This window comes from Diceros bicornis, chromosome 9 (genome assembly GCF_020826845.1).
Source record: "Diceros bicornis minor isolate mBicDic1 chromosome 9, mDicBic1.mat.cur, whole genome shotgun sequence".
In the NCBI taxonomy this organism is placed as follows: domain Eukaryota; kingdom Metazoa; phylum Chordata; class Mammalia; order Perissodactyla; family Rhinocerotidae; genus Diceros; species Diceros bicornis.
The window spans coordinates 9,041,528-9,059,302 of NC_080748.1; the positions used below are offsets into that span (position 1 = coordinate 9,041,528).

Below are 17,775 nucleotides of genomic sequence, written 5' to 3' on the forward strand. Positions count from 1 at the left end.
GTAACACTGTTTTTCTAGATCATACTTTGGTAATACAGCTTTGTAGCCAAGGTGTAAGAGATAATTAAGTTACACTTAAAAATGATCCCAATTAAGTTACCCTTAAAAATGATCCCATCATCTCTTCAGTGAGCAAAGTGTGCACTAAGCTACTTCATGAAGTGTGCATCTCATGAGTGTGGCAGGCACTTTTCCCTGTACCTAGATGTGATAAACCTCTTTGCAAGGCTTATTACGTGTTGACTGTTCGAGTACAGAATAATGGAAAGCCCCAGAACACCTGTGCTAGAGTCACCGTGCCTTTAGGGCTGAAACAACAAGTAAAAATAATGAGCTTTCAAAAGTAATATAATGTAACACACATAGCTGGAAGCTATTCTGTTTGTGAAATAACATTTTTTGTCCGTACTTGTGCTGGTTGACCACAGAGAGGAAACACCATTGCTTTAGGCTTCTTTTACTTTTTTTTTTGTTTTTTAAACTCTTACCTCAATGCCTTTTACTCTTCAAAGTTCCTTGTTTCATGTTTAGGGTTGTTATGCGTAGAAATATTTCAATGTCTGCTGTTTCCGTTGGTTGATTTAATGGGCAAGAGAAATATTATCACATTAATTACAGCAAATACCTACTGCCCCATCCATTGTTCTAAGCAATTTGTATATATTAACTCATTTGGTCCTCACAATAGCCCTATGAGGAAGATAATATTATTGTTTGCATTTTCTAGATGAGGACCCTGAAGCACGGAGTGTCTAAGTAAGTTATCAAAGTCACAAACCCAGGAAGAGGTAGAGCTGGGATTCAAACCTAGGCAATCTGGCTTCCGAGTCCATGTTCTAACTAGTACTCTTCTGACTGCTTTCTTAGGAGGGAATAAACTGTGTAAAATTCAGGTCAAATATAAGCTTTTTCAAATTTTGACATTTTGGCCTATTTCTATTAAGAACTCCATTACTCAGAAGTAGCAGTGTTTTCTAAGAATTGTATAGGAACTTACAATGCTAGTCGGAATTGAACATTACAAGCTCATCATTACAAGTCGAAATGTCCAGGGGTTGGGAGTGAGTACACAGAGCTGGCTTCCCACGAAGTGTGTGTGTTGAAGCCTGAAGTTTTGGGCTTTTGTGTTGGATAAAGGATAACTTTTTCTAACCCTGTTAACTGGCCAGGATTCAACCACTGGAAAAGATCAGTTGTCAATAAACTAATAGAGTCATAGAAATGATGTTAATTATAAATTTTTTTTCTGCCTGTGCCTCCAATGAATGTTTATTAAAAATGGTAAGATCATCTTTAGTTTTTAAAAGCTTGGGACAGGCAGTCTGGGAACTGGTCTGTTGGCTCTTCCATGAGGCCAGAGGTGATATGTCATCCCCATGGACCTTTAGATAGCATTTGATTGGTGATAGGTCAGCCTTTACTAATGGGTTTCCATTTAGATTCTAGAAGAATTTTTTAAAAAGTCTGTAAAGAACAAATAATTTAGAGAACTAAAGTGAAAGGGAGAAAAGAGTTTATAAAGGAAAATGCTGCTGTGCTGTTTAGATACTTAAAGGAATTAGCTTTTCAAAATCGCCAGTGTAACAATTCCGTAACTCCCCACCCCACAGGTGATAGTAGTATTTCTGGGTTTGGTGAAAGAATTCAGACAATTTCAGCAATGTTGTGTTATGAGCTTCTCTGTGGAACTTAGGAATGAATTGCCTCCCATTTTCATCTCGATTTTATTTTCACGTTGTGACTTTATTTGTATTCTTATTTTCAGAGACATTATCATCCTACCTTGTTAATGATCAGATAAATTGAGAATAGTGAAGGAGAGTGCTGACTTAAGTTTGGCACAAGGCACTATTTTTATGGCCAGTTAGTGCCTCACAAATTTTCAAATCACCTGATCTAGCAAATCAGTGTTGCCTCTAAAGAGACAAGGCTCATGACTCATGGAAGGAGACCTGCAGACTGAAGCTCCTGTCCCTCTCCCCCTGTCCACTTCCTGGCTTCTGATTTAATCCAGGCTCTGGTCACCTCCAGGAATGGATTATTATCATCTGCTGTATGACTGTATTAGTTTCCTATTGCTGCCATAATAAATTACCGCAAATTTAGTGGCTTAAAACAACACAATTTGTTATGTTACAGTTCTATAGGTCAGAAGTCTGATGCAAGTCTCATCCATATCAAGGTGTTGGCAGGGCAGCATTCCTTTCTAGAATACTCTAGGAGGCTCTAGAGGAGTATCTTTTCCTTGCCTTTTCCAGCCTTCTGGAGGCTGTCGGAGTTCCTGGACTCATGACCCCCTTCCTCCATCCTCAAAGCCAGCAATGTTGCATCTCTTGGACCATTCTTCTACATGACCATTCATGTAGTCACATCTCCCTCTGACTGTAGCCAGGAAAGGATCTCTTCTTTTTCTGCTTTTAAGGACCCATGTGATTAAATTGGGCCCACTTGGATAGCCCAAGATAATCTCCCCAAGTTAAGGTCCTTAATTTAATCACATCTGTAAAGTCCCTTTAACACATAAAGTAACATATGCGTAGAGTTCAGGTATTAGGACATGGACATCATTAGGGGACCATTATTCTGCCCACCACAACTACTTTCAGAAAATTTTTAATAAAATGACTTCAGGTTCATAACTGTCTAGTGCAAACAGTTCTATTGACTTTTCCACTGCTGAGAGGATATAGTTCCACATTTTCTGGCTGATATGCAGTGGTCCTTGAATCTGGATTTAATGAATCTTTCTGAACACATTTCCCAACACTGCCCTCTGCTCTAGGTAGACTGGTGTCCCCACCAGCAGTGAGAAATCAGGCCATGCACGTTTATAGATGGTTAGGCTGTCTTTCCTCTTTTGTTTTACTTTCCTGTCTACATTCTGTTTATGATTTAGGACTCCATTCAGATTTATCCTGACCACTAGAGCTTTCTTGACTTTTCCTGCTTGTTTCTTGTTCACAGTTTTCCAAATACACCTTTTGTCCATCCATTTATTTTGACACTTATTAATGTTCTATTTTGTATTATTGATGTGTATGTGTTTGTGTCTGTCTTTTTTTTTTCTCAATTAAATTTTGAGCTGCTGGAGGGAAAATATGTACTTCAAAAATATCTCTTTGTATATTAATTATAAAGCTATGTTATTTGAAGATTCTCTCTAGATTTTTATGATATATAGGATCTTTAAGTTTCTCTTGAATTAGTGACATCCTGATTTCTTTTAAACTGGACTTAAATGATTTAGAACTTGTTGTGTTTTAAGATAGTGAAAGTAGCTAATTTTATGCTAAAATGTAATCTTAAGTCCAGATTGAATCATGTAGAATTGAAATGTGTTTTTTAAAATGGTAGAGTGTGTCTTCTTTATTTAAAACCAGCTGTTGATTCAGGAGTACATTTTTTTTAATGGTGCACTTTTTAATTTTATTGGTTATTTGACAAAAAAATACAATCTTTTATTTTTTATTTGTTGAATTTGGTTAACTTACCTCCTTTTCTTCCCACTCCTTACCCCAAAGTCTGTTCTGTGACCCTTATTGATTTTAAATGCTGTTGTACAGAATTCCACCAAAGCACCTCTCAAGAGATCAAATGTTGAGAAGGTGACCAATGTGCAGATCCTGGTGTTGTTTGGCATCCTCTTGGTCATGGCCTTGGTGAGCTCGGTGGGTGCCCTGTACTGGAACGGGTCTCAAGGTGGAAAGAACTGGTACATCAAGAAGATGGGTAAGTTCTGGGGTGGGTTGCTTGTTGAAACAGAACAAACCATTATTGGAAAATCCTTCCAAGCATGGTTTATGTGTGGTGGTCATGCCATTTTTCTCTTCCCTTTGGCTACTCTATATAATGCCAGCCTTTCAAGGATAGTTGAGAGATTAGGAATCATGTGATGAAGTGAAGATGGACACGTTTGGGGATAGTTTTATATTCAAATGATTATTTTTTTAACTACATTTTTTGAGTTATTTTCTTAGTGGTTGCTCTAGGGATTACAGTGTACATTTTAGTTTATTAGCAGCTACCTCAGATTAACGCTAACTTAATTCCAGTAAAATACAGAAATTTTACTCCAGTATAGGTCCATTTCCTCCTGTGTGTTGTGCTATTGTTGTCATATATATTACATCTATGCTATCAACCCAATAATACAGTGTTATAATTATTGCTTTATATAATTTTATGTCTTTTAAAGGAGCAAAAAGAAAAAAAAATAGAGTTGTTTTACATTAACCTACTTATGTACCATTTCCAGTACTCTTCATTTCTTCCTATGGGTTTGAGTTACCAGCTTGTGTCATTTTTCGGTTTATGTAGCTTCATTCTGCCCTCACTCCTTTGTACTGTCATATATATTACATCTGTATGTAAGTCCAACAATGCAATTTTATAATGATTTTTTTGCCATTGTTTTTTTAAATTCAAAAGAAAGGATAAAAAAGAGTAATTATACTATCTTTTATAAGTGGCTATATAATTACCTTGCTGCTGCCCTTTGTTTCTTTATGTGGATTTAATTACTGTCTGGTGTCATTTCCTTTCATTTTGGAGAATTTCCTTTAGTATTTCTTGTAAGGCAGATTGAATAGCAACAAATTATGTCAGTTTCTATCTTGGAATGTCTTAATTTATCCTTTGTTTTTAAAGGGTAGTTTTGCTGATACAGAATTCTTGTGGAATTCTTGGTTCGCATTCTTTTCCTTTCAGTTCATTAAATATACCTAATTCCACTACCTTCTGGCCTCCATTGTACTGATGAGAAGTCAGCTGTTAATCTTATTGAGTTTTCCCTTGTATGTTAGTCATTTTTCTATTGCTGCTGTCAAAATTGTCTTTGGTTTTCAGTAGTTTTAAGTTTATTCTGTTTGGATTTTGTTGAGCTTTTTGGATGTGTAAATTAATATTTTTCATCAAATTTGGGAAGTTTTCAGTTATTATTTATTCAAATATTGTTTCTTTCACATTCTCATTCCCCTCTCCTTCTGGTACTCCTAGAAGTACCAGATTCTTATCTATCTATCTATCTATAGGTACACTTGATGTGTCCTAACGAGTTTCTGAGGCTCTGTTAATTTTTCTTTATTCTTTTTTCTTTCTCTTCTGATTGGATAATCTCTATTGATCTATATTCAAGTTTGTCTGTTCTGTCTTCTGCTAGCTCAAATCTGCTGTTGAGCTCCACTAGTGATTTTTTCATTTCAATTGTTGTACTTTCCAGTTTCAGAATTTCCATTTGGTTCTTTCTTTTTAAACTTCTGTCTCTGTATTGATATTCTCTAATTGTCAGTCATTGTTATCATACTTTCTTTCAATTCTTTAAATAGATTTCTTTAGTTCTTTGATTATGTTTGAAATCTGTGTTTGGTCCATCATTTGGGCCCCCCTCTAAGGCAGTTTCTATTACTTGGTTTTTTCCTGTTTCTTTGTGTGTTTCATTATTTTTTATTGTTGAAAACAGGGCATTTTAGATAATATATTGCAGCAACTCTGGATTCTCATTTCCTCTTTCTCTGAGGGGTTGTTTTTGCTATTTTTGTTTATTTTAGTGACTTGGCTGGACTAATTCTGTGAAGTCTGTTTTCTTCTGTAGCATACAGCCTCTGATGTTACTGCTCAGTTTTATTTCCATGTTTTTACTTTTCACTTTTCTTAAAATGTACGATTTAAAGTCTACAGTGTGTTTTAGTACATTCTCCACTACCTAACTTTAGAACATCTTCATCATCTCAAGAAAGGTACCCTATCCTCATTAGCAGTCACTCCTCTCCTTGTTTTTAAGCTCGAATTCCTAGGGGTCACCCCTGGGTCAGCAGGTCAGCATAGTTTAGAAGTTAGCCAGTGATTGTGCTTAACTTCCTTGAGCCAGTAAGAATTCCGCCCTCTGTGGTTTGACCTGTGTGAGGCTTGGGTAATGCCTTCAGTGTTTGGGGAGTTTAATATTTTCCCACATTCAGTCAGTGACAAGTAGCTCACAAGTACCCTCTCTGGTTTCTCCTGAGCAGATGCAGCCTTGTGCATGGACATGGCCTTCTGGACCACCGGAGTTGAGTGTGGTCTTAGCAAGGTTTCTTTGGCCATTTCTCTCCATGGATCTCCCTTTTTAATTTCTGGCTAGTCTGCTGTTTTGTTTGCCCTTACTAGTATTGTGAGTTATCTTTCCTGATTATTAGCTACTGGAATCGCTATTGTTTTTGACAATGCCCTGGGCATGGCCTTTTTTATGCTGTGCTCCAAATAATGTTGGCTCCCTCAGGCTCTTTCTATCCTGACAGCCTGCCCCACTCTGTGGTAGCAGACTACCCCACCTTGGGGTAGAATTTATGTAACACGGAGCTAGGGGGGTGGGAAGAGATGAGAACTGCCAGTCCTCATGGCCTGCCTCAACCACTCACCCAGAACAGAACTTAAGCAACATGGATCTGGGAGAAAGGAGGGGGAAACAGCCTTTGGCTTAAATGTCAGAGGTTCCCACTGACTGAGAATGAGTACATTTTCTTGAGTTTATGCTTTTGAATTTTTTGTATATACTATGATCAGTTTCCAAACACTTTAAATGCTTGTTTTTGACAATTTTTTCCAGTTTTATTGCTTCTTTTTTTGAGAGAAGATTTGCCAATCTCTTTATATAGCAATACCAGAAAATAAATAAGATTTAATGACAAATTTTTTTGAATAAATTTGAATTTAAAAATTTGGGGATATTTTCTTGGGGTAATTGTTATTTCCATCTTTCAAAATATTTTAGCTAAACTGAGCAAAACATGTTTTTCCTTTTCTGATTATCTCATATAGAAAACTCATACACTTTGATCCACCTGGGAGAACTCTTGTTGCCACTTTACAAATGTGGGAAATGTGACTGGGACTTCAGTTGTAGCTTGGATTAAAATCCCTTGATTTTCGTTCTTAAAATTTGGATTTGGACCGTGTTATATGTCTAGCTTCAAATGTGAAGACTAACATTCTGTGTACATATATAGTTAGTTCCAAAATGTCGTGGTCTGAGTAAATAAACAGCATTGACACTTGGTGTACAGGCTTTGTGGAAACTAGTGTTTAAATTGCTCAGATAATGTCAAACTCCAGTACTAACTGCATAATTTGCAGTGGAAGAATGATCTTTTTGTCCCATCCCTAATGCTTTCTGCCTTGTTATCCTTGTGGTAAAGTCTGAGTAGCTCTGATAAAAGTTATCAAACTTCACGTTTGCATTGTTACTGTTGGAGCTTTGACTTCAGTTCAAAGAACTTTTGCTTACTTTTGATACTCATAGAACTCGTACCTCTTTCCCTTCTCCTGATCCCTCCTCCTGTCCAAGCTGACCCTGCCTCTGCTTTGGAGTCCACCCCTGCAGAGTCTTGATTCCTCTTTGGGGATCTTGTTCCATCAAGACATTCCTTCTCTTATCTTCAATAAATAGGCTCAAGGCTTCTTGTTGCCTCCAACTCTTCACCTGTTTTCCCTGTTCACACTTTTTTTCCATTTTACCAATTCTTTGGAATGCCCAAATATAGTCATAGTTGAATGAGGTTGTAGATATTTCTTACAACCATTTCAAATGCCTGTCCTCTTTTCTGCATCCTTTTTAATTAGCTGTCTTTTCTGTGTCCTCCAAAACTTGGCTAAAGCCTGTGTTCTTCTGGATGGCCTTCAGTGACTGTACTTGCCTATTAAAGAAACCTCCTGTCCTGTTTCTGCAATGCCATATGAACTCCTCTTTAGTAGCTATATCCTGCTGCATAGTCACATTGAGGGGCATACTTGCTTCTGCTTACTCCCCTCCCCCACAAACTCCTATTAGAAGCTGGCTCTTTATTGGAAGGGATTGTGTCTTAATAGTCTTTGTATTCACAGTTGGTGCCACACTGTAGGTGCTCAATAACTATTTTAACTTGAATCTCTAAATTTATACATAAGCCAACAGACTTTTTTCTGAACATCTTTTAGAAAAATTCCAAAATAACAAAATAAATGGACACTGAGTGGAGACTAATTAAAGCTATACAGATATTATGGTTTTCTTCCACAGACACGAGCTCGGATAATTTTGGATATAACTTGTTGACGTTCATCATCTTGTACAACAATCTTATTCCTATCAGTCTCTTGATGACTCTTGAGGTTGTGAAATACACTCAAGCCCTTTTTATAAACTGGGTAAGTATCACAGCAGTTTAAAAGTTGAGCTGCTGGAGAAATGTCAACTACCATTTTCTAATACTTTCTCAGAGCCTTAGTCATTTAATTGAGCTCCCAGAAAAGGAAGAATATAGTTAATTCACGATTTCCTCGGGAAGTTCAAGCGGCCAGAAGACTGGCAAGGAGTCTCTGGCAAGGGTGTCCCTGAGCCTTGGTGGTGGTAACATGTTGCCTAAGTCCTCAGCTTCGCGGTCTGTGGAGTGTGGGGGACAGTAGTGCCTGTTCAAGGGGTTCTTGTGAGCATTACGTGAGATGATGGAGACAGAATGCATAGCAGGTGCGTGTCTTCTGGTGAGCGGGGATAAAATGGCTGCAACTGTTGTTCATGCTTTTGAAGTCTAATTAGTGCTGAAGAAAAGATCTCCCAGGTGTGTCTACATCAGTGTTCATTATATCAAAATTCATGGTGACAGTAAACGTGGGTTCCATTGTGACAGTGCAAGTGGAACTTTTAAGGAACTGCCATGGCTGTTAAGCACTTGACTTCAGCAGCCAGTATATGTAGACTGGGTGCTTTCGTGTGCATTTTTATTTGATCTTCATAACAATTCTGTGAACAAGATATTAGCTGAGCTCAGAAATATGAGTTAGTCTAGGTCATGAAATGATCATCTTGAAACCAAATCTTCTCTATATAAATACCCATGTTTTCTCTTTGTGTCACACTAATAGCCACTGTATTTTCATCCACAAATTAAAAATTAGCATTTATATTAAGCTATCTGTTTTTAGCTTCTTTTCTATGTTAATTTATGTGAAGGAGTAATGGCATACACTTTCTGAGGTGCCCCCCTGTTTCTCTCTCAGGACACGGATATGTATTATCTCGGAAATGACACTCCTGCAATGGCCAGGACATCAAACCTTAATGAAGAGCTTGGGCAGGTGAGAGCCTCTTTGGGAACTTTGGTAATGGTGACATGAACATGAGGGGAGACGAGTGTTAGAAGAACTAGGGAGAGATTTTGCAAAAATTGTACTCTATGAATGTGGTTTTGACGTCTGAAAAGCTATATAGTATTTGAAAGTATTGTTAAATGCAAATGTTAATCTGTTTTGACTTGCATTTTAAGGTATGGATATATCTTATCACCTAGAAGGTACCTGCAAAAAATTTAGTACAAAAAATACAGTACAACATTACTTTGGACTCTTAAAATTGTTTATCAGGAGCAAATGATAGGGAAAACAATGGTTAAGATACTCAGATATTGAGTAATCCTACAAAACATGTGGGGACTAATATGAATGTTCTAGATTTTTGTCTCTGGAATATTCCAGGGAACCAATGTCTTTTCCACCATCGCCCCCAAACCCCAGTTGCCTTTGCATTATGTTTTCATCTCATGTTGAAATTACTGCAAGGAATAACCTCTTTTGAATGCATTGCAATTAAAGATTATAATTTCATTTTATACATCTTATTTAAACCTTTCAACCACCCTATGAGGTAGGAACTATAAATACCAGACTAAATATGCCTCCTATTTGAACCTTGTTCTAGTTTTCCAGGTAAGTTAATTTATCTCTCTTCTATGTTCCCATAACAGTCTTTCCAAATGTAAACATAGTAAAATAAGAGACATGATAGTGATGCAGTGTCTGTTTCCCTCTGGACATTAGAGCCCATTTGAGGTCATGGATATACCTGAGACAAGGTCCTTGGTTGCCTGGGTCCATTTAGCACAGTGCTCAGTATATCAGTTCTCAGGTGCCATCAAACGGGACCAGAATAATTAAAGACTGAAAGTGCTCACGTAGCACCCAGGATGAAATAATTCATCCTAGTTGGATATATGGGGAAAGTTTGCATGAGGAAGTACTTTTGAGTTGGAACTTAGAGGATAAGTTAAAATTCAGTAGGCAGAGTGGTAGCAAATCTTGATAATTCCTTATTATAAAATTTTCATTTTTAAATATTTTAATATAATTTTTTAATTTTTAAAAAAGAGGCAGAAGGAAACACTGCTTATTAGAAGGCTGATCTAGTCAATTTTTTATACCCCTATAGTTACTGCATACAAAACTCACATAAAAATTTATTATTTATAAGAGTACTTACCCCATAGTGTACTAATTTTATATTTCTGTGTAATATTTGACTTCTTTAGGAGAATTAATAATCTTTCTTTACTTGAAAGTCCTTTGATGGCTTTGAAAAGAATTCGCAGTGTACTTGCTAATATTGTATCATTAAGAACAAGTGCAGAGTAAACAGTTGACGTTATTAATTGCTCTTCTGTAGAACAGGAAAGCACGGCTTCCCTAGAACGGTTCTTTGGGATCCCTGGAGTACATCCAGCTCCAGCAACAATCAGGATCCTGCTATAGAAAACCACTGAGAAACTGGAATTTTTACTGGAGACCATTCTGTTAATACTGCCCCCTCACCAATCTATGATGTAATTTCCCACAATGCTCCTTATGGAATGATGTTATTTATCTTCTGGCCAAACTCTTTATTTCATAGATGTGGAAATGGAGGCCAAGCAGGAAGAGGTGACTTCTCCAGAGTACACATGACTAGTTAGTATCCAGAGCCTAGACTGGGCTGTTTCTCCACTCATGGTCCTGAGTTCTCTTCCCCATCACATTATCCACCTGAGGGAACATAATCCACACAGCACGTGTGCATTTGCAGTTCATCTCTTTTGTATTCAGTGGATCAGTCAAAATGGTTTGCTTGTTGACCTTCAGAAATTTCTCTTTTCACCTTTGTATACTGAGTACTCAGTGTGTTAAATCTGTAAAACTTTGTATCTTGGAAAGTTATATAGTCTATATGCAGTTCCATGCTGCCTTCATGTGGTCTTAATTGTGATAGTGACTGAGAAGCTTCGTGTTCATTCTCTGCTGTTTCAGGATATGCCTTCTCAATCCAACTAGGGGATGGAGTACTAAAAAATGTTTTGAGGTTTCTGAAGTCTAAGCTTGTTGTCTTGACATATTAGACACGAGAACGGAAAAGTCATGGGGCTGTCTTGAAGAATGATATGAATCTTTGAGATGCCTTGTGGCAGGTTTCGTGCTTATGCTTAGAGTTCTAAAATGACTCCAGGGCTGTCCCTGAAGCCTCCTTTGCACATTTTCACACAATTGGACTCTAGAATTAGTTACTGAAAAAGGTTTTTAAGTGGTCTAAGCATTAAAATATATTTTTAAAATGTATATATTTGTAATTATTATATAAGTGTATACAATTATAAAATATATTTTGCTTGCTTTAAGGATTTACCTTCTAAAATTTTACAGACTTTGAAAAATCTAGAAGGAAAGACTTCATTTATTGGTTTTGCATCTTATTACATTCTTAACGTATGTTTCTTCTATTCTTTGACTTAGGTAAAATACCTGTTTTCTGACAAAACTGGAACTCTTACATGCAATATCATGAACTTCAAGAAGTGCAGCATTGCTGGAGTAACCTATGGGTAGGCGTGTTTATCCCCTATGGAAAATGTGATTTGTGTTCATCCAACAAAATAACTTCATTTTTTGCTGCTTAGTCAAATACCTTGACCTTCTGATATTTTGAAAGGGTATTTATAAGGCATTTAGATGTGTAATTATTATTGAATGTGTTGAAAACTTAATGAGTCCCACCTTTGAACAGGTAAAACATCATTTTGCAGATATTAACCTAGTGAGAAATCCCAGGGAATCGATAAATTTGTATTTCTAATCTAATAATTATACATTTCTTACTCATGTTTTGATCGGAATGCCTGTGTTTTTTTTAATTGAGGTATAATCGACATATAACATTATATTAGTTTCAGGTGTGCAACATAATGATTTGATATTTGTGTATATTGCAAAATGATCACCCCCATTAGTCTAGTTAACATCTGTCACCATACATAGTTACACAATTTATTTTTTCTTGTGATGGAAATTTTAAGATTTATTCTCTTAGCAACTTTCAAATATATAATACAGTATTATTAACTATAGTCACCATGCTATACTTTACATCCCTGTGACTTATTTATTTTATAACTGAAAGTTTGTACCTTTTGATCCCTTCACTCATTTCACCCACTCCCTGCCTCTGGCAACCACCAATATGTTCTCTGTATCTATGAGGTTGTTTTTTTTTTTTTTTTTTTTTTTTTTAAGATTCCCCATATAAGTGAGATCATACAGTATTTGTTTTTCTCTGTATGACTTATTTCTCTTCGTATAATATCCTCAAGATCCATCCATGTTGTCGCACATGGCAAGATTTCCTTCTATTTAATGGCTGAATAATATTCCATTGTGTATATATGTACCACATCTTCTTTATCCATTCATCCATCCGTGGACACTAAAGTTGTTTCCATGTCTTGGCTATTGTGAATAATGCTTCAGTGAACATGGTAGTGCATATATCTTTTTGAGTTAGTGTTTTTGCTTTTTGGATAAATACCCAGAAGTAGAATTGCTGGATCATATGGTAGTTTTTTGTTTTTTTATTGATGTTTTAATAGTTTTTAACATTGTGAAATTTTGGGTTGTACATTTTTGTTTGTCCATCACCATATATATGTCTCCCTTCATCCCTTGTGCCCACCCCCAACCCCCATTGCCCCTGGTAACCACAATACAGTTTTCTCTGTCCATGTGTTGATTTATATTCCACATATGAGTGAGATCATACAGTGTTTGTCTTTCTCTTTCTGGCTTACTTCACTTAACATAATACCCTCCAGGCCCATCCATTTTGTTGCAAATGGGACAATTTTGTCTTTTTTTATGGCTGAGTAGTATTCCATTGTATATGTATACTACATCTTCTTGATCCAATCGTCAGTCGAGGGACACTTAGGTTGCTTCCACTTCTTGGCTATAGTGAATAATGCTGCAATGAACATAGTGGTGCATAAGCCTCTTTGGATTGTTGATTTCAGGTTCATTGGATAGATTCCCAGTAGTGGGATAGCTGGATCATAGGGCATCTCTATTTTTAATTCTTTGAGGAATCTCCATACCGTTTTCCATAGAGGCTGCACAAGTTTGCATTCCCACTAGCTGTGTATGAGGGTTCCTGTTTCTCCACATCCTCTCCAACATTTGTTGTTTTTTGTCTTGGTGATTATAGCCATTCTAACGGGCGTGAGGTGATATCTTAGTGTTGTTTTGATTTGCATTTCCCTGATGATTAGTGATGTTGAACATCTTTTCATGTGCCTATTGGCCATCTGTATATCTTCTTTGGAGAAGTGTCTGTTCATTTCCTCTGCCCATTTTTTGATCGGGTTGTTTGTTTTTTTGTTGTTCAGTTGTGTGAGTTCTTTATATATTATGGAGATCAACCAAATGTCAGATATACGTTTTGCAAATATTCTCTCCCAGCTGGTGGGTTGTCTGTTCATCTTGATTCTGGTTTCGTTTGTCTTGTAGAAGCTCTTTAATCTGATAAAGTCCAACTTGTTTATTTTTTCTTTAGTTTCTCTAGTCTGGGTAGGCATGTCATCCGAAAAGATTCCTTTATGACCAATGTCAAATAGTGTGTTGCCTATATTTTCTTCTATGAGTTTTATAGTTTCAGGTCTCACCTCAGGTCTTTGATCCATTTTGAGTTAATTTTTGTGAATGGCAATAGCAGATGGTCCACTTTCATTCTTTTGCATGTGGCGGTCCAGTTTTCCCAACACCATTTATTGAAGAGACTTTCCTTTCTCCATTGTATGTTCTTAGCTCCTTTGTCGAAAATTAGCTGTCCGTATATGTGTGGTTTTATTTCTGGGCTTTCAATTCTGTTCCATTGATCTGTGTGTCTGTTTTTGTATCAGTACCATGCTGTTTTGATTACTATTGCTTTGTAGTATATTTTGAAGTCAGGGATTGTGATGCCTCCAGCTTTGTTCTTTTTTCTTAGGATTGCTTTAGCTAGTCGGGGTCTTTTGTTGCCCCATATGAATTTTAGTATCCTTTTTTCTGTTTCTGTGAAGAATGTCACTGGGATTCTGATTGGGATTGCACTGAATCTGTAGATTGCTTAGGTAATATAGACATTTTAATTATGTTTATTCTTCCAATCCATGTACATGTGATGTCTTTCCATTTCTTTATGTCATCATCGATTTCTTTCAATAATGTCTTGTAGTTTTCATTGTATAGGTCTTTCACCTCCTTGGTAAGATTTATTCCTAGATATTTTATTCTTTTTGATGCAATTGTAAATGGTATTATCTTTTTGAGCTCTCTTTCTGTTAGTTCGTTATTAGCATACAGAAATGCAACTGATTTTTGTAGACTGATTTTGTACCCTGTAACTTTGCTGTAGTTCTTGATTATTTCTAATAGTTTTCCAATAGATTCTTTAGGGTTTTCTATATATAAGGTCATGTCATCTGCAAATAGTGAGAGCTTCACTTCTTCGTTATCTATTTGGATTCCTTTTATTTCTTTTTCTTGCCTAATTGCTTCGGCCAAAACCTCCAGTATTATGATGAATAGGAGTGGTGAGAGTGGGCAGTCCTGCCTCGTTCCTGTTCTCAGAGGAATGGCTTTCAGTCTTTCCCCATTGAGTATGTTGTTGGCTGTGGGTTTGTCATAAATAGCCTTTATTATGTTGAGGTACTTTCCTCCTATTCCCATTTTGTTCAGAGTTTTTATCATGAATGGATGTTGTATCTTGTCAAGTGCCTTCTCTGCATCTATTGTGATGACCATGTGGTTTTTATTCTTTGTTTTGTTGATATGGTGTATCGCGTTAATTGATTTGCGGATGTTGAACCATCCCTGCATCCCCGGTATAAAGCCCTCTTGATCATGGTGTATGATCTTTTTAATATATTGCTGTATTCGGTTTGTCAATATTTTGTTGAGGATTTTTGCATCTATGTTCATCAGTGATATTGGCCTATAATTTTCCTTCTTTGTATTGTCTTTGTCTGGCTTTGGTATCAGGGTGATGTTGGCCTCATAGAATGATTTAGGAAGTGTTCCATCTTCTATTTTTTGGAATAGTTTGAGAAGGATGGGCATTAAATCTTCTTTGAATGTTTGGTAAAATTCACCGGAGAAGCCATCTGGTCCTGGACTTTTATTTTTTGGGAGGTTTTTGATTACTATTTCAATCTCTTTACTTGTGATTGATCTATTCAGATTCTCCATTTCTTCTTGATTCAGTTTTGGGAGGTTGTATGAGTCTAAGAATTTATCCATTTCTTCTAGATTGTCCAATTTGTTGGCATATAATTTCTCATAGTATTCTCTTATAATCCTCTGTATTTCTGTGGTATCCATTGTAATTTCTCCTCTTTCATTTCTAATTTTATTTACTTGAGCCTTTTCTCTTTTTTTCTTAGTAAGCCTGGCTAACAGTTTGTCGATTTTGTTTATCTTCTCAAAGAACCAACTCTTTGTTTCATTAATCCTTTCTACTGTTTTTTTGGTCTCAGTTTCATTTATTTCTGCTCTGATTTTTATTATTTCTCTCCTTCTGCTGACTTTGGGCTTTGTTTGTTCTTCTTTTTCTATTTCTGTTAGGTGTAATTTGAGGTTGCTTCATATGGTAGTTTTATTTTCAAGTTTTTGAGGAACCTCCATAATGTTTTCCATAGTGGCTGCACCAATTTACATTCCCACCAACAGTGCACAAATGTTCCCTTTTCTCCACATCCTCGCCAACACTTGTTATTTCTTGTCGTTGTGGTAACAGCCATTCTAACAGGTGTGAGGTAATATCTCATTGTGGGTTTGATTTGCATTTCCCTGATGGATTAGTGCTGTTGAGTACCTTTTCATCTGTATGTCTTCTTTGGAAAAAATGTCTATTCAGGGGTTCTGACCATTTTTTAATTGGATTGTTTGTATTTTTGCTATTGAGTTGTATAAGTTCTTTATATATATATAAGGTATGTTAATCCCTTATCAGATATACTATTTGCAAATATTTTCTCCCATTCAATAGGTTTCCTTTTCATTTTGTTGATGGTTTCCTTTGCTGTGCAGAAGCTTTTTAGTTTGTTGAGTCCCATTTCTTTGTTTTTGCTTTTGGTGTCAGATCCAAAAAATCATCACTGAGACCAATGTCAAGGAGCTTACCCCCTATGTTTTCTTCTAGGAGGTTTCAGGTCTTACATTTAAGTCTTTAATCCATTTTGAGTTAATTTTTGTGTATGGTATAAGATAGTGGTCCAGTTTTATTCTTTTGCGTGTGGCTGTCCAGTTTTCCCAACACCATTTATTGAAGAGACTGTCCTTTCCCTATTGTATATTCTTGGCTCCTTTGTCATAAATTAATTAATCATAAATAATGTAAATTCTTCTAATCCATGAGCATGGAATATCTCTCCATTTATTTGTGTCTTCAATCTTTTTCATTAATGTCTTATCATTTTCAGTGTACAGGTCTTTCACTTCCTTGGTTGAATTTATTCCTAGGTTATTTAATTTTTTTGATGCAATTGTAAATGGGATTGTTTTCTTAATATCTCTTTCTGATAGTTCATTATTAGTTTTTAGAAATGCAACAGATTTTTGTATATTGATTTTATATTCTGTAACTTTACTCAATTTGTTTATTAGTTCTAACAGTTTTTTGGGGAAATCTTTATGGTTTTCTATATGTAATATCATGCCATTTGCAAAGAGTGACGGTTTTACTTCTTCCTTTCTGAATTGGATGCCTTTTATTTCTTTTTCTTGCCTAATTGCTCTGGCTAGGACTTCCAATACTATATTGAATAAAAATGGCAAGAGTGGGCATACCATTGAATATGATGTTAGCTATGGGCCTGTCATCCTGTCATATATGGCCTTTGTTATGTTGAGATACGTTCCCTCTATATCCACTTTGTTGAGAGTTTTTATCATAAATGGATGTTGAATGTTGTTGTATGCTTTTTCTGTATTTATTGAGATGATTGTATGATTTTTATCCTTCATCTTGTTAATGTGGTGTATCATATTGATTGATTTACTGATGTTGAACCATCCTTGCATCCCTGGAATAAATCTCACTTGATCATGGTGTATGATCCTTTTAATGTATTGTTAAATTTGATTTGCTAATATTTTGTTGAGGATTTTTGTGTCTATGTTCATCAGGGATATTGGCCTGTAATTTTCTTTTCTCGTGTGTCCTTGTTTGGTTTTGGTATCAGGCTAATGATAGCCTCATAAAATGAGTTGGAAGTGTTCCCTCCTATTCTGTTTTTTGGAAGATTTTGAGAATGATTGGTATTAATTCTTCTTTGAATATTTGGGAGAATTTACCAGTGAAGCTGTCTGATCCTGGACATTTGTTTGTTAGGAGGTTTTTGATTACTGATTCAATCTTCTTACTAGTAATTGGTCTGTTCAGATTTTCTGTTTCTTCATTATTCAGTCTTGGAGGTTGTAAGTTTCTAGTTCTGTGTTTATTTCTTCTAGATTGTCCAATTTGTTGGCATATAATTGCTCATAGTAATCTCTTATGATCCTTTTATTTATGTGGTATCAGTTGTAACATCTCTTTCATTTCTAATTTTATTTGAGTCCTCTCTCTTTTTTCCTTGGTGAGTTTAGCTAAAGGTTTTTCAATTTTGTTTATCTTTTCATAGAACCAGCTCTTAGTTTCATTGATCTTTTCTATTGTCTTTT

At 36.0% G+C, this 17,775-nt stretch overlaps 1 protein-coding gene across 1 annotated transcript in view; it reads left to right on the top strand.

Moving 5' to 3' along the window:
- Window positions 1-17,775, top strand: part of ATP8A2 (ATPase phospholipid transporting 8A2) — a 508,363-nt gene that overhangs the window by 74,097 nt on the left and 416,491 nt on the right. The window contains exons 10-13 of the mRNA XM_058547869.1: window positions 3,564-3,729; window positions 8,030-8,157; window positions 9,007-9,084; window positions 11,542-11,630. Of these exons, the coding sequence (XP_058403852.1) occupies window positions 3,564-3,729; window positions 8,030-8,157; window positions 9,007-9,084; window positions 11,542-11,630 (461 nt within the window). The remainder of the gene's footprint in view (window positions 1-3,563; window positions 3,730-8,029; window positions 8,158-9,006; window positions 9,085-11,541; window positions 11,631-17,775) is intronic.